General features: G+C 36.1%; 2 protein-coding genes across 2 annotated transcripts in view; one reads left to right on the top strand and one right to left on the bottom strand.

The window, feature by feature from the left end:
• Positions 1-13,108, top strand: part of LOC131438410 (uncharacterized) — a 90,450-nt gene extending 77,342 nt beyond the window's left edge. The window contains exons 2-4 of the mRNA XM_058608423.1: positions 10,118-11,957; positions 12,022-12,116; positions 12,186-13,108. Coding sequence (XP_058464406.1) covers positions 10,118-11,957; positions 12,022-12,116; positions 12,186-12,765 — 2,515 coding nt within the window. The 3' untranslated portion in view covers positions 12,766-13,108. The remainder of the gene's footprint in view (positions 1-10,117; positions 11,958-12,021; positions 12,117-12,185) is intronic.
• On the bottom strand, positions 2,464-4,029 carry LOC131438415 (lysozyme c-1-like). The gene is made up of 5 exons (XM_058608432.1): positions 3,933-4,029; positions 3,641-3,878; positions 3,457-3,545; positions 3,334-3,397; positions 2,464-2,669 (listed from the first exon to the last, which is right to left on the bottom strand). Exons 2-5 carry the CDS (start codon positions 3,795-3,797, stop codon positions 2,530-2,532), a joined length of 450 nt encoding a protein of 149 aa, XP_058464415.1. The 5' UTR covers positions 3,798-3,878; positions 3,933-4,029; the 3' UTR covers positions 2,464-2,529.
• Positions 13,109-17,985: the final 4,877 nt, after the last annotated feature.

Genomic DNA, 17,985 nt, shown 5'->3' with positions numbered 1-17,985 from the left:
GTCAAACAATTTGATTTCGATTATTCTTTTAAGAATCGAAGAAAATTATTTTGAAGAGTACCACAGTATTATATATGATAGTATGATTGATATGAGAAAGGCATCATTACACCACTAGGTGGATTAAAACAGGTTTTACTAACAAATTATTACACCAAAATTCGACAACAAAATGCTCCTTATCGAGATATCAGAATATAATTTTAACGAATCTCGGAAAAAAGCATTTAGACAAGTGAACAATCAGTAAAAAATGCGATGCCAATCTAATTCGACAGTTCATTATTCCGAGATCAAGAATCAGTTTTAAGTGTGTACGAATTCTTTTTTTTTCGTATCGTATTCAACTTAGTAGTCCAACAAGAACTGCTTAGCAGACACAAAACCACAAAATCATTTTTGATCTTTTCAAGTTTATCCTGTCATCTTGAATTTTTTAAACAAAATCAAGAGCACTATGTCTTTAAAGCGATGCCATAACAAATACTTTATAATGTCATTATTTACTTGCGCATATTCATAAATAACATATGAGTAAAAATTTCTGAAGTATCTCTCATTTTTCGCGAGATAACCGATTTCGCCATAACTGTTTTTATTTTAGAGTACTAGCAATCACAAACATGTTCGAAAAACTGTTTCATCATCAACTTTGCATTGCATAAACAATTTGGAACAATTTATCTGGAATTTTCAACGTAAGTTTTCCTTATGTATTTGTATTATTGGATATGTATAATGTAATAGATAATTTTTGAACGAACATTATCAGTATTTGTAGGGAAATGTTATTAGTCGCTTCAATATCCTAGATGGCGACTTCCGGTATATCGATATCCTTTATAAACTATAAGAACATGAGTATTTTCGGAACTGGTTTAATGAGTTGATGTAAGAAAAAGATGTTTGAGGTGATTCTGAATTCTAAGATGGCGACTTCCGGTTTGTTTATAACTCTTGAATGCCAAATACCCATGTTGTAGTAATTTCCATAGAATATAAAAGAACCGGAAGTTATTTTTATTATTTGCAAATACTTCTTTTTACGAAGTAGGCTCGTAAACAAAGTTTTCGTTCTTCGAGATTTGGTTCGTAAAAACAGATTACGTTATTTGGGATTTTCTTCATAAAAAGAGTTACGTAAAAAGAGGTATCGTAGAAAAAGTTTTCGTAAACGGAGGTTTGGATGTACATTCTTCTTTTACCTGTAAGGTAGCCTGAAGTTGTTTCTCGAATTTTTACAAAATTTTGCAAATAGATATAGAATTCTTTCTTTCAAAAAAAAATTTTTTTTTGAAACGTTATATTTTACTGAATTTAGTATTAACATTTTCCAAACAATACGAGTTTAAAGTGTCTTCTTCACACGATTTTTGTTGCGTTCAGATAGCAAATTGTTCCAAATCTCGGTTAATTTTTCGAAAGGACGTATAAGCAAGTGACAGTTTCTCTTTGTTTACTTTCTCTTCTATTAATTACCAAGCGGTTTCCACGTTTATCACTCAACTCTTTGCATGAAATGATACCCGAAACTTTCAACTTTCAAACAGAATAGTGATATCAAAGAAAATCATTTTAATCACATCACAATAATCGAAAGAGAGAGTGATTAAAGAGAAACTGTCACTTGCTTATACGCCCTAATGGAAAATCAACCAAGAAATATTATAAGCTTCCATAATAAGCACGAAAACAAACATAGGGTTTCCGAATTTTTTTACATTTAGCGCTTCTGACGCGTGCTGCTCTTGACGTGTACTGCGCAAGCGAATCGTCAGTTTTATTCCGGTGCGCACTACACTGATAAAAATTGACACAATCGATTTATATGTAAGTAGCACTTCATTTCATTTTAATACATAATCAAAGCGATCTGTTTTGAGATTTCGCTAAAATGCAAGATCAATTTCTATTTCACTTAGCTAAGATGTGCTTTTCCTTTGGATGTGATGTGTTTTGCTATTGAATCAAACTATATGTGTTAAACACTTCATTTTCTAGTGAAAATGAGTATAACAAAATGTAACACTTGATTCGGTCAACCGTGATTCAATTGAAATCTATGCGGAGAACAATGTGACATTCTTAAGGAACTCGTACGAAATCTAGACTTAACGATATATCTTATCGTTTTAGTGTGCATTTCAAATAAATGTAGCATTATTTCCACTAAATATCCACTGTTTTTACACTCATTTTGAGAGTTGAGTGGAATTTTCATGAATTTCATGTACTTTACATGTAGTGATAGTTTGAATATTTCACACATGATGCTAACGTGCAAATTATTTCAGTGTAGGACACGATTAGAAAAGTAGGCATTGAATTTTTAACAAAATGAGATATTTTGTGATATCAACTTGTTGTTTCCAGAAACTCTAGATATCCCTGTGTACACGGTGACATTCGTGTCTTCATATGACTTTTGTTTTAAAGACTACCACAAAATATTCTAAGATTAGCTGAGACCATTTATTTACGACACTTTTTTATTTGTTCAAACAATTATGCGGTAATTTTTCCGAGGCGTTATTTCCAACAGCTGGAGATATCCGGCAACGGTTTTTGCTTGCATTTGTTGACCCAACCTTTCCAATAGGAGAATCCTTGGTCCTTATATATCAGTTTAGCACATTCGATGTCGTCAGAAATATCGTCCGTTAGGAAAGCTGCAAGCATAATTAAAGTTTCTGTTACTTAATGAAAGTAAAAACTGTCTAACGTCGTAAATTACTCAATATCTTAATTCTAATCAACGAGTTGTGTTCTAGTCCTAGGCATAGGCAGCAAATAGACAAGAACAAAATCTCAAATCAGTATCGGTGTTAAAGCAGAATAAGAAAAAATAGACTTGCGGTGTGTGTTTGGTTTCCATAGATATAGGACTGTGAGTGAATTCTGTGGTGGCCAAGTACAGCGAAGCAAGCTTGGTTCTTCTAGTCATTTGGATTTTCTCTTCACGTGTTTTCATATATAGGGTAGTTTAATTGGCAAAACAATTTCCCCGGTTAGGAGCTAGCTACGGGCTCGAGTTCCGTCTCTGCGGGAACATTTTTGTAGTTTTCATTACAAAGTTGAATTCGCTTGTCGATTTTTCAAACTGTTTTCCCCGATACTGATCAAATTTGAAATGTTTGATTTAAATTTTGCTAAACATATCACAAAACCACTAGAACTGATTTAAATTGCAGTGCCGTTCTATGTATTGAAGAAGGTTTTCAGATCAAGTAGGAAGTAAAATTTTTCGCAAAACGATTAATCAGCTGTGGTTCTCAATCTGTTTGTTGTTCGATATTTGCATGGACGTTAAAATTCGGTTTCCTTTCGACTTACCTTCGCAATTTTTATTGCACTTCCCTCCCTTACGTCCGGCACGGCACCACTCCTTACTGTTGATCTACAAGAAAAATTATTTTAAAATGTTACATTACCTACCAAAAGCATGCCCTACAGTACCTGAAAAATACCATAACTTGAAGTGAGATTATCCATTGACACTTTCTTGGAAGTATCACCACCGCTTTCAGCATTGACCAGGCATATCCCTGCGAAATGATGTTCAATTATTTTGATTTGTCTCGAAGCTAAGGTAATTCAACCAGTCTCGCGAGTAATTCATCATTCTCATACGCATACTTACAGTTCGAAATCAATGTCCTTGAGATCTGATGACTGTCCAACAGTTTCGCCAATGGACACTTCTGGAAGATCTTCCCTTGCACTGACCTGCTTACCGTCAACAGTGCGATCAGCGTCATGCATGTCACGGCGAATGGGCCTCGTGTGTTGAAGATCATACCGAAGCTACTTTCCGGTTGCAAAAACTAACCTGAACTGACCAGTCGCAGTTTGCCGTTCGTTATCAGGCTAGACGCTTCCTGCAATACGAGCTTACATTATTATTATTATTAGATAGATCAGATACGACACACAGCATCACCGAATCGTGCTAGTGATTGTGAGAATTGACTAAGGAATTGTTTGATCCCACGATCGTCGATCCGGCAAAAATTGTTATTAATGCTGCTTGCTCAAATATGAATAGACCATTTATTGGTGTTCTTCTTGCAACTCATTATAGTTATCGCGACACGTTTCCAGGGAATCCCATATTTTGCAATATTATTGTTTACGAGTGTCTGTTCGACAAAATGTACAAAGATTACATTAAGCCGTAAAATGGTTTCAGAAGATAGGGTTGTAGGAAAAAAAGTTCAATACCGGGCATTCGGTAAACATGTGTTTTTAAAGTGAAGATGTATTGACAAGTTCCTGATGAATAAAATTAAACAGACTGTTATTTAATAGTTGTTGGAATCCACAAGTGGTCTGATCATCGTCTTACGTTTAAGCACACCACCCGCCTTGAAATACAATATTAGCACAGAGAAAAGGTGTTATACTTCTGAAAACTAAGGGCAATTGGACGGGTTGAGGTCCTTTCCAATGAAATCCACTCTGTTGTCAGAATATCACTGAAGTATCTAATCTGCTCAAAGTTTTTTCCAAGTGCTCTTCCTTGGTGAAGCTCCGAGTTCGCAGACACATTTGTAATCGTTAGCCAAATTGCATTATTAGACGAACTTCAGGGCAAACTAATTTATCACCGCGTTCTGGAAGAGTTGTGATTTCGAGTTTGTAAGAATAAGTAGAAGTGCTCTAGAGTCGTATGCGTCAGTATGAATTTACCTCATGAGTTGACAACAAATTTTCTGTAAATATTTATAATCGATGGTATAATATTAGTTCCGTTGCAGTGATTTAATCATTTATTTCGCGCCACGTAAAAGATGTTATCTCATTCGAACATTGTCGAGGGAATTCTTATAATCAAATGCAATGTTATTTCTATAGTCATTTAGAATTAGGCGGCGTCTATACCTTCAAATAGGTAAATACTCCACACAAAACTATGGAAGAGAAGACGCTTTTTCGATATGGAACGAGTTACGTAAAATGCATCAAATACCCAAAAAAATTGAAAGGTCACATAAAAGGAAGGCTGGTACAATGCAAAATTTGTGAATGCCAGTAAAATTTAGAAACAGACACAAATGAGTTAAAGAAGGACAGTAGACATTTATCTTTTTTTTTATCATTTAGGGGTTAGCCAAATTTTGTGCTAGGGCACATAACCGTTTTTATTATTTTTACGTTTCGTCTTTGACTCATCAGGGCAGAGCAGTTCAAATTGACCTGCTTAGTGCTAAACTCGGCAGTTCAATTTGAATCGCTAAGCAGACGTAAAGTTTCTGCTACTTTTTTTAATCAATTTTTGATCCTACATTTTGCTAAAACGAATAATAGTGAACAAAAATACATTCACAACCCTTGTTTTCTGTCAAGAGCGAGTATTACCTTCTTTCATCGCTCACATCAAATTAATTCTCGACAAGTTGCATTTAACCCTGCAAAGCAGCGTCTTTCCCAGAAAAAAAAACATTTTTCGTTGCTAAGAATTCACCATGATAAATATTAATTTTCCTTATATATAAAACTGTGGTATTCTTCGATTTTCTTCGATTCTTGAAAGAATAACTGAAATCGGTTTGTTTGGCCGTCTACTGAAAAAAACTATCAATTAGAGAAGATTTGAAGTGGATTTAGATTTTTTTACGATTTTTGGCCCTTTTCAGTGATGGTATAAAATTTTCAACACATTTTACCTTATATTTCCGGATCCGGAAGTCGGATCAGTTTGTGAAAATCGGACGCGCCATCTATGAGAAAAGTTAGAAAATATATTTTCTTTTTTTCGCACATTTTACTCCATAACTCCGGAATCGGAAGTAGGATCCAAATAATATACAGGAATTTTGTATGGGATAATAAGACTTTTCATTCGAACCTAAGTTTGTGTAAATTGGTTCAGCCATCTCCGAAAAAAGTTAGTGCAAAAAACGTTACATACACACATACGCACATACACACACATACATTTTGCGTACTCGACGAACTGAGTCGAATGGTATATGAAACTCTGTCCTCTGGGCCTCGGTTAAAAAGTCGGTTTTCACGGTGATTGCATAACCTTTCTATATGAGAAAGGCGAAAATACATTGGACTGATAAGTGATGTTTGTAGTATTTATTTTCAAATATATACAGTAGCGGTTCGATATTGCCTATTCCTTTCGTCTTAATTTATAAAAAAAGTGCGGCGTCTCACTACACTTTACCTACTTTTCTGAACTCCTTATCATGTGACTTCTCCATTTCTTTTCAAATTTTGATCAATATTTATGTAAAACTCTGAGTAAGGCAAGAAGTATGATTAAACGGATTGCCGGCGCTCCGTGCAGTAGTTTTAACTGTCTGCCATCTATGTTTCAGAATAAGTGACGTAACCGACACAGTGCGTTTGTTTTTGCTGCTCAATTTTCTTGAAAATGACTGAATCGATTTCAACACTCGTTCGAAAACTACTATTCGACTATTGATCGAGTTTAAAGATCAAATAGCTATCACTTCTGATGCCGGAGATATGATGGCATAAGTGACGTATTCAACTAACTGCACTTTCCTCTTTGGTTCAAACTTCTCGAACATAATAAACGACTTTCGATAAACCCCTGAATTTCGTTTGGATCCGACTTCCAGTTCCGGACTTATGGGGTAAAATGTATAAAAAAAGAAAATATGTGTACTAACCTTTCTCAGAGATGGCGTAACCGGTTTTTACAAACTTAAACCGTAACCGATTTTTACAAACATAAAATGAATGGTACTACAGATTTCCACTAAACTTCTGAATTTCGTTTGGATCTGACTTCCTGTTTCGGAATAATAGGGTAATTAGCATAAAAATCACAATTTCGAATAACATACTCACTTTTCTCATAGATAGTCTTATGGTCCCATACAAAATATCTAAATTTCATTCGAATCTAACTACCAGTTCCGGAATTCTAGGATAAAGTGTGTTAAAAAATTTGTACCATTACAAAAAAAAATAGACGAAACAAAAAACGCAACAAATTTGCTAAACTGGCCTCAAAACTATTCCAATTGATAGTCATTATCAATAGACGTACAAACAAACCGATTCCGGATATTCTTTCACGAAACGGAGAAAATTATTTTGAAGACTACCATAGTATTACATATGATAGTATGATTGATATGAGATAGGCATCATTACACCACTAGGTGGATTAAAACAGGTTTTAAACTGATATATTTTCTTTTTACTTTTCTCATATATAAAGATTATACAATCACTGTGAAAACCAACTTTTGAACGGAAGCCCGAAGAGCAGAGTTACATATACCATTCGACTCAGTTCGTCGAGTGCGCAAAGTGTCTGTGTGTGTAGGTGTGTAACACATGGATCAATAAGTCCCGAGACTAACAATGGAAACAACTTTTTTCTTGCAAAATTTTTTTTATTCATCAACATAATCACCTTTTAGGGTGATACAATGGTTCCAACGTTTTTCCAATTTTTCAATACCATGTTTATAAAAAAATTTATCATTCGCTTCAAAATAAGCTTCAGTTTCAGCGATGACCTCCTCATTTGAGCCAAATCTTTTTCCCTGGAGCATTTTTTTTAAGATCAGCAAAGAGCCAGTAGTCACGGGGGGCTAAATCTGGCGAGTATGGGGGGTGGGGAAGCAGATCAAAGCCTAATTCGTTCAATTTCTGAATCATCGACTCGTTGCTGTTTTTGTTCCATCTAAAGCAATCGCGGCACCCACTTGGAAAAAACCTTTTTCATGCTCAATTTTTCATGAAGGATAGTAAATACACTTCCATATGTTATCTGTGTCATCTCAGCAATCTCACGGAGCTTCACTTTACGATCTTTCATTATAATTTTTGTCACTTCACTCACATTTTCCGGTGTAACGGCTTCCACAGGTCTACCCGAGCGTTCCGCGTCGCGTCGCGAACCACCGACAAATCGTTGCTTTTGATGGACAAGAGTTCGGATAACATTTTTCAATCCATTGTTTCGCTTGCACGGTGTTTTTACCCATTAAAAAACAATGTTTTATCAAAACACGAAACTCGGTTCTTTTCCATTTTTTAAACAAATTTCAGAACGACTTTACTCCAACCTCGATAACTCAGCTGTTTCTGGTCGGATCGACTTAAAATTTTGACCCGTTTCAAGCAAAGGTTAGTACTCTAGAAAGACGTGGTTACTGGTTTACTACGAGCGCCATCTCTGCTTTAGTCTCGGGACTTATTGATCCATGTGTTATATAACATGTGTATGCAACCACTTTTCTCGGAAAAGGCAGAAATGTCTTATACAAATCTTCTGAATTTCATAAGGATTTCGGTTCCGAAATTTCAAGCAGTTATACAGAGCTGTGATGCAAAACACTTAAAATAGGGTTGCTGGGGGTTCAAATAAGCTTCAATCGATAGGCCTTGTCAGTTGACGGTTAAACGTGTCCATTCCGGCTATACCAGTCCCCAACTTCCGGTTCCGGAAGCACCGGAAATAGTGGTCACAAACTCTAAAATGGAACAAACTCACTTGTCTCAGCGATAACTTAGCCGATTTTTACAACATAAATATCGGATCGGACTTCGGGTTCCGGAATTACAAGTGCCCAATCAAAACACAGTCTCCAACCGTTACTAAGCCGGTCGAACTTCGATTCAAATAATTGTCTTATTATTCTATTGAATAAGGTTGAATTTTATCCTTCATATAGTGGACGACACAAAAGAGTACGAAATTTTTGAATCAGATTGTAAAACTATTCGAACTTGTAGGCCTGGCTATTCAATTGACCTACAAACTTACTGCAACTGTGACAGTCTCCCGGTGCCGGTTCCGGAAACAGTTATGTAAAATGTCCCATATGAAACGTGCATCGACTTTTCGTGGAATGCTTATGAGAAGGCATCATACACCACTAGGTGAATTAAAACAGGGTTTTTATATCGTTTAAATTAACCCACCTTTAAACTAATTGTGGTCGTTCACCGGGTGAAACAGAAAACCAATATTTTACGAACAATCATCACTGAGTAAACTATTCCTCCGTAAAATTTGTACTGATAATTTTGACAATAATTGTCATTCGTCAAATTTAGCATTACTGAGGTTCTTAGCGGTTTGTATGAAAATGGGTCGAAAGCTAAAAATAAAGACATGTATAGAACATCAAACCATTGTACATTGATTTTACCCGCTAGTTTCAATTTTTACAGAATTGAAACCTACTTATCTTACCTTATCAATATTTACCGCAAGCTGGCTCAAAAATAGTTTCAAACGAAAGCTCTAACTGATCGAAAACGTTGCTGTTTAATTACAATAAGTGAATAAAATTGTACCTTTACTATCTCCTGTCACTTTCTATTGTCACTGTTTTGTACTAGTCGGAGGTCTTTCAACTGTCCCAAGAGCATGTTAGTCTTTAATTGCTATTTTACATCGATGCCGTGTTATCAATGCATAGTTTCCATTGATCTGCTTGTCTTGCCTTTAAATCATTCGCTCTAGCATGATTTTATTTTAAACTAACCTTGTAGAATATCGTCAATCATGTCCGCCCTGATCAATTTCAGCAGGTACCGACCTAATAATGGAAATTGTATTTCGGAACTTCGCTAAATCTTGTGTGCAATACATCAACGCATAACGATAAATTTACAGCTACAATTCAAAGGACCGGGCTCAACCTGTTGAGAGATTGAACTAAATACCACGAGGAACTGATATTTTGAACTGAAACACAGACTCTTTTGTGAAAAGAATTATTGCACTATTCTCATGATATAAAATGTTGTCGCATTAAGCCTTGGTATTACATTCCTGTAGTGGAATTTGACCTTCTCTTTCAACAGACTTCGCAGCCGATTCAGAGTGTACAGAACTGTTGCATGGCTAGTGCTACGACACTACGAATCCTTCCAGGTCGGGGCTCGAACATACGACCAGTGTCCTATGCATTGAACCGCCAAACCGGAACGATGTTGTCGCATTAACTCTAGTTGTTTAGCTGTTTCATGTATGTTCTAGATTTTTATGTAATCGAATTGTTTCTTCAATTCAGAATGAATCTTCAATTGATCGTTACCTAACACTACAATGAAAATTGTTCTTGAAATCAACGTCAATAACCTTCGATTTTTGTTTTCCATTTTCCAGATTTCACATCATCCTGAGCCTTTTCATCTGTCAACTGTTGGCACCCAGCTACGGAGCCGAATTCATGACAGCAGGCATTGCCGGCGGAGGTCGTTCGATCCGTGTCAACACTCCACAGCAAACGGACCAAAGCTCTATCCTTCCATCCAACGAGTCTAGTTTAGATAGGATAAATTCTGTGCCAGTTTCAGTTAACGGCACTCTTGGTAGCAGTAGTAGTACAGTAAACACTAATAGTAGCATAAATACTAACCAAAGAAAGCAGGCTGCGTTGAGCCAAGACAGTGCAACGGAAGCATTCGGTGTCACGTGGAACGCGTTTAAGTATGTTAATAAGGGAGAGTTGGGAAAGAAGCGATTCGAGAAAAAATCAACCGTGATCACACCTCAAACCGTGGACATGGCAAACTGGCACTGTCCCAACATTAGTCAGAATGCCAATCTGGAATGTGGCTGTGATATGCCCCATACGTTGAGATGTCGAGGTGACCTGCACGGGCTGGAACTGATAGCTGAAGGTCTTCGTGCGTCCCAGTATTCGGTATCGCTACTGGATTGTACATTGAAAAATGTTACTGTTTTAAGTGATGCAAATATTTTCGAAAATGTTTCTCTTCAAGGATTAGTCATATCTTCAGGAGAAATTAAACGAGTCCACAGGTTGGCATTTGCGGGAATCAAAAACTCTTTGCAAGCACTGGGATTGCCGAACAATGCTCTGCTGGGAGTACCGATGCAATCGTTCATATCTCTTCCCCAACTGGACCGTCTCGATTTGTCGAATAATAGAATCAAGTCTATACAAAACACAGATTTCATATCACTTTCAAAATTATCATACCTGGAATTAAGCGAGAATCAAATTTCGGTAATAGCTCCAAAAAGTTTCATGCCTCTAAGAAATTTGATACACTTGAAATTAAACGGAAACAGACTCGGCGAGACTCCCGGAAGCTTGAAATCACTGGAGCCTTGCTTGAGTCTCCGTGAATTAGATCTCCGTTCAAACACAATTCGTGGTCCGTTACGGAACACAACCCTACCGGTGATCAAAGGCTTAGAGATCTTAAACCTTGATAAAAATTCAATCTCCAGTATTCAAAACGGAGCCCTTGAAGCCCTTGCATATCTGCAGATGTTGTCTCTTCGACACAACCAAATAGATGTACTTCAAGATCACGCATTCTCTGGGCTGGCGTCGCTACAAGTACTAGATCTTGGTCACAACGGAATCGTCGCCATATCCGGATCATCACTGAAACACTTACCAAGGCTAATAGTTCTGGATCTTACCCATAATTTTCTTCGAGCGCTGACGTCCGATATCGTATCACCTTTGCCTTCACTCAAAGAACTACGCCTAGATGGGAATGACATATCCATCATTGCCCAGAATGCTCTTTACAATGCTTCCGAACTGCATAGTCTGTCACTAGAAAACAACCCGCTGGCTTGCGATTGTTCGATGAGACCTTTCGCCGAATGGTTGGCCACTTCTCGTATAGCCTCCCAGGATGTCCTGGGAGCTGTGTGCGCAACTCCGCCTCATCTGGAGGGAGCATCGCTACTACAGATAACAATCGAATCCATGAACTGCAACGGCAATGGCAAGGATAAAACTGATGAGAGTACCTACAAAACGATCGAAGTAATGCTGAAACTCAAGAACAATGAATCCTACATACGGGATATTAGCGGTGACGTCCAGCTCCGAAGTATCAATTTTACCGACGAAAGCGATGTGTTCTTGTACTGGAGAATGCAGACGGATGACTACTCGTGCCGTTTCGTGTACGTATTTCATGATGACGATCCGGAAAACATTCTGTTTGAGTCAGAGGTGAGATGAGTTAACATGAAAATGTTTTTCCGTATGCACTATAACAACGCACTATTTCTTTTAGGTATCCTGCATTCAAACACCAGAGGTAGCGAACGCCAGCGATTATGTTTTCGTTACCAAACTGATCGGAGCGTATGATCTTCAAAGTGAGCTAAGGTATTTTATTTTCTCTAAAAAAATAGTATGAAAATTCTACCATAACTAACCATTAAAATCTCATTCCAGCTATAAGTTCTGCCTTATTTTGAAGGAAGACATCTCCAAGGATGAATTTCTCGGATCATGTCAAGTGATGATTCTTCCGGTGCCATATCTTAACCGAACGAAGAGCAAATCCAAAAAGAAGGAACTAGCACAGATGAATGAACCGCACAGCCTACCGTCCATACCAGCTAGGACCATCAACAGAGATACCGATATCTCCAATCTGAATCGGATAGCAGAAGCCGACCGACAAGCAGACGAAGCGGATGATGCTGGAGCATACTACGACGAAATGTTCGACGGAAGGATGGTAGCGGAAGATGCCGACATGATGGCATTCAACCGGATGCGACTGGAGGAAGCGGCCGCTGCACGGTTATCCTCCGTCGGTGTTAGCAGAATAGTGCTAGAAGGGCTTGGCACGGTTATTGTCCTGACTAGTTTGATGGCCTCCGTTTGGGCATTCATCAGGCTAAAAAGTGGACACCGTAATATTCCGTCAATGAGCACCTGCTACACGGTGGACGATCGAAGGGGAACGTTACAGGAAATCGAGAGCAGAAGTCGATATTTTAAGTTGCAGGCCACGACCAGTTTATGATAGTTGGTGGAATATTTTGTAAATCTGATGAGTTAAAGTTGCTTACATTCCTTGCGATACGAAAGTGTCTGCGAAAATAAGATAGTGGATCATCCGACGATTCAATTAGAGATGAGATATTCTCTTTAAAATCTTAAATCATCTTAAAAATGATTCGAGACCTGCATTAAAGGTCATTTGTTGTGTAAATACTTTTGGAAAACATAGTTATTTATGAACATAAGAAAATACAAACTTCGTTGCCAAGTTTGTACATGGAAAGATTACCATTAACACGTTATTGACAATAGATTTCTTTCACTGTTTGTGCCATTTTGTGTAAAATGTTTTGTAAATAAATCAACTGTACTATTACGGACTTGTCGTTTTAGGTATATCACATAAATTCATACATTGGTCAATTAAATATTCTGAAAATGTCGATGTTTTCAGTAATGCATTTTTCAAATCCAACAATTAAACAATTGAATTTTAAAAGCCGCAAATGACAGTTTAAGTCAGAGAATTGTTTTCAATATTCTAGTTTATTGGAGTGGAATATTGCCAGTATACTAAAGTGACCATTCATCTAAAATAATACTTTCAGTGGGTCAGAGTTAAAAAAAAACAAAACTCTACTACTCTCTCTCTATTGTTTAATAATATACTAAATGCACTCCTTTATACTCAAAAATCTTCACGCTAAAAAAAGCATTGGTTTCGGCCAAATGCAAGTCGTGCCTTATTTTGTTCACTAAGAAAAACATCAAATTTCAAAATGATCGGCATTTGCTGCAATTATAGTCACGCAAAAAACAAAACAATATATTACCTAAAAGTTAACCATTATATTTAACGTGTGTATTTCCTATACAATATTTTATACAACGACTTGTATTCAATGTTGTCTACTTGCAGACAATGTTACATACAGGTGTTCATCATGAAATGCATATCGCATAGACAAAATAACATAACTTTTGCTGCGATACAGCACTATGTCTTATGTATATAGTGAAGCAAGCAACAGTCGTCATTTCCGCCATCATCACCGAATTATTACATTGTGCGTGAGCAATTTTCAACTAGTAAAGATTAGTGCGAATAGGAAGGCATTGTTTCGATTTTGACCCACTTAGATTAAACAGCTCAAAATTAAATTAATTGTATTAAATTTTTTAGAAGAACAAATTGCATACAAAACTATCGAAGAATCCAATCATCAAATTTACCATGAGATAGTGTGATTTTTCCAATGTATTATATATTGCAATATGAATGAAATTTATATTGTGATTTTTTGTCGGGAAAATTGTAAACCTACTTATAATATGTAATGCGGGAAGAGGAACTTTCTAACGAACTAACACAAACAGTGAATCGATTCAACTGTGAGATTTATTTGTACGAGAACGCTTCAAAATCATTTTCAGAATTTCATTGTACATTCTTTTGAAGTGTTTTCTTCCTGGTGAAATAGCATCTTGATTATATAGCGTGATGATGAGGCGTTTGACTTATTCGACGTATTTTGGAAATTATCGGACGATTTTATCAATTTACTAGAGTTTGAACGGTTGCAAATGGCAAAATCTTACAAATATGAGTAAAAAAAGATTACCAATGTGCATATATTAAAACGTATGTTTACAAACAATTCTGTGTATTTGAAAATTTCAAAAGAAACTTGAAATTATTTTAACACACGGATTTGATTTGGACGGTAAAACATACGCAAACAAACGAATAAAATCAATGTTCATCATGTTTTACGGATTAAACCTTAAACCAACCATAAAAACAAAGACTTCCCAAAGTTGTAAACGGCACCCATTCACTTTTCATCAAATCAATATTACTCCATATAAATTAACCAATTGTGCCACGAACAGTCATGATCAAGTTTCAAATTTGGCTCAGTGAAAGCGACGCCCAAATCGTGGTGGCACCTCGTGTCGATTGTGGTGACATCTGCAAGTGTTTGCCACGCTAATTGAGCAAATTTTACACACATTTCATATGTGAGCCTGTATATCTGTTATCTGTGGTTGAATTTTGACAAAAATCAAGAAAATTTATTCCGACGTAAACCATAACCTAAAAACTGAACAGATTGGAGCCAAATATAGTAGATTTTTTGCGTTGTAGCTCTAAATGACGGTTGATAATTTATATTTACCGAAGCGGAATTGAATAAAATTCAATAGCAGTGTATGAGACCGTAAGATCATTCGTTTGAACCGAAATTTGCGAACATCCTTCATCTCGGAGACAATGAAATAGATTTCGTTTTGGAGTTTTTGACCACTATTTTTGGTAATTCTGGAACCGCGACCTGAAAGGGGATTTAACCAAAGTCAGCATGATAAAAAAATTGAAATAGAATTTTTCCTGCTTTGTATCGTCGATCTAAATTACGGTTTTAAAATTTAAACACATTTCAGGATATAACTCCAGCAACGAAAGACCTTTCATTTGAACCTTAATTTGTAAAAACCGTTAAAGCCATCTCTGAAAACTATGTTCGGTACTTCCGAAACCGTAATCTGGGAACCGATGTACCTGAAATCAATTTTTTGACACAAACTAACAAGACCTACACAATATAAGAATTATATGACTAGTTCAAAGGATTTTATTACACAGATAAAAAAAATTACATCCATTTTCATGCACATATTTGGAGCAGTATATTGATTATAAAGTTTCTTCTTTACTTTTCAATATTCCTTAAAGGGGACGGGTATAGCGTGATGGGTAAGTCGATGCCCTATCACGCAGCCCACTTGGGTTCGATTCCCATCCCCGCACATAGGGTCAGAAAATTTTTCTGGCCCGAAGAGGCGAATGACCTTAAGGTTAAAACCTCTATAATCGAAACAAAATAAAAAAAAATATTCCTTAAGAGCAAAACTAAGCGTTGTTGTATAATTAATTGAAACATCAAGGCATTCTAATTTACTTTTACATCGATTATGGTTTTCAATCAAATTTTTTATTCAATTGATGTCTATTTCAAAGTATCATTGAATTACATGTCATGTAAATTTCATTATTTTTCTCTGTATAGTTTTTACATCGACATTTTTTATATTTCATTTAATTTCAAGCCGTGTAATTTTCAAATCACACTATTTTACATGTTCTTGAATATATATTTGAGTGAAATACGACGCTCCATTTATGTCCAAAGATTTTTCCAAGACAAAAGACATGTAAAATTAACAAATTTTTCAAGTCTTCTAATTATGAACATTCTCACCGGTTCTTAGTTCTCGTCACTTGAGTAGTGCTGGATTCGACAATTGCCATGTAGTTTTCGTGTATACACACAAAAAAAAAATTTAATTTTACAGGTGACTTAATCCCTCATACGATGTAATTCATAAAGACCTAATTTGTCAAATGACGGAAAATCTCATTTGTAATTACTTAATGTTAGATGAGCTTGAATTTTACTGGTTTCGACTGTAACTTGCGTTCTGCTAGCAGGTGCGACTGTATGAATTTAAATGCACCTTTTACCAGCCAAGCAGAAGTATGCTTCTGTGGCTCGGTCGATTACCAGACGTACTTGCGATCCAATGATTCTCGGTTTTCAAGTCGCGACGGTTGCTCTCAGTATTCTTTTTTTTTTTTATTATTTCAATGAATTTCATGTATGGAGTTTTAGACACAATATTAAATGGTCTTCCACGTAAATTTGCGTGAGCTGCGACGCTCCATTTATGTGCATCTAATAAGATGTAAAATCACAGGGATTTTTTTAAGTGTGTACACTTAAAATCGATTTTCGAGCGCAGCATAATGAAATACTGAATTATATCGATAACAAGACATTTTACTGATTGTTTAGTGATCCGGAAGCGGATCATTTCGCCGGAAGTCGTTTCGCCGAATGCCATTTAACCGAAACTCGTTTCGTCGAATTCAATTTCGCCGTAAGTCGTTTCGTCGAAGGGGTTCTTTCATCGAAAGTGTAATATTGCCAAGAGACATTTCGCATACAAACCAGTAACCGCCCGATCGATCTACTCAGAGCTAGGTTTCTTTGACCCAGTTAGGTCCGAAAGAATGGTAGCGAGGTCGGACAGCACATAAACAAAACGGTGTGACAAAGTCGCATTAGATTTTTTTTTTCATTTTAGCTCAGTTAAGGATCAAGATTAACCAAGTTAACTTGTGTTGGTAATTTGTGTATTACGTACATTTTATTTGGTACGTATGTCTTGGATCTATGTATTCATATATTCAGTGCAACCAGTTTATCAAAGTGGCTTGCACGATTGAGTTTCAAACAATCTTTTTTAACAATAATTTATTCTCAAGTGAATGTTAAGCCTGAGATTTTAGACGAAATACCAGTTATGATAAATTTTTCACCAACGTTTTATGAAAAATTGCTTATATTTTATGGATGTAGATTTTAATTCCCTAATAAAAAAGTTTACAACAATAAACAAAACTAAATATTTTATGTTACAAAAGCAGTTTTCCGGAAAAATAAATAGTTTCACGACAACATTCCATATCTATAACCTTTCGCGTGTTAAATTAAAGGTTCCTATTTTGAGGGTTTATTTAAAGAAGGTACGTAAATCTTTATATCGCAAAAATTTCTGCAAGAGGAAATCCATATAGGAATGTGTTTGTTGCTAATCAAATGTGTCAGTGGAAGTAAGCTGAAATTGAAATAATTTTTTCAGGCAGTTTTAAGGAAAACGGAAGAGTATTAGACTACGATTTTGGCTTTTCTTGAATTGCAATTTTAAGCAGAATGAACTGATTGGTTTATTTTTCAACCATATAGAAGATTTATTGATTAAAATCAGAAAAAGAAGAGCCGGAACTTGTTTTTACGCACACATTGTTGTTCCTTAACAGAAGACATCGCAAACGTTTGTCTGGTAGATACACCAAAGCTAATGGTTAGTGCTAAGTAGCTAATAATGTGAGCAAGTTATCTTGGGAGTTCCGTTCTGAGGATCATGAATCAATTTAAAAAATATATATTCAAGAGAGTACACGGAAAATAAAAACTACCTATTATTTGACTAATTTTTACGTAATTTTGAGTTCTTTTGAATCTTTCCTTCCGTTCGCTCCTTCCATTGTTGTCAAAATACAAAGAGCAAAAACACCCAACAGCGAGAGTTTCGTTCAATAAGCCAAAATTAGGTAAACCGTATCAACTTGAAATTGAGTCAATACGACTCAACTGTAGAGTAAATATAACTTACC

Source organism: Malaya genurostris, chromosome 3 (assembly GCF_030247185.1).
Source record: "Malaya genurostris strain Urasoe2022 chromosome 3, Malgen_1.1, whole genome shotgun sequence".
NCBI classification, from domain to species: Eukaryota; Metazoa; Arthropoda; class Insecta; order Diptera; family Culicidae; genus Malaya; species Malaya genurostris.
Note: the sequence above shows the minus strand (reverse complement) of the source record. Positions and strands in the feature narration are given on the sequence as shown.

Excerpts from the sequence above, each read along its gene's own strand:
- LOC131438415 (XM_058608432.1), bottom strand. The coding sequence starts at position 3,797 with ATGATCTTCAACACACGAGGCCCATTCGCCGTGACATGCATGACGCTG. Across the intron at positions 3,546-3,640 it reads AAGGACATTGATTTCGAACT|GGATATGCCTGGTCAATGCT; the intron begins GTAAGTATGCGT and ends ATCATTTCGCAG. Across the intron at positions 2,670-3,333 it reads GTGCAATAAAAATTGCGAAG|CTTTCCTAACGGACGATATT; the intron begins GTAAGTCGAAAG and ends TTATGCTTGCAG.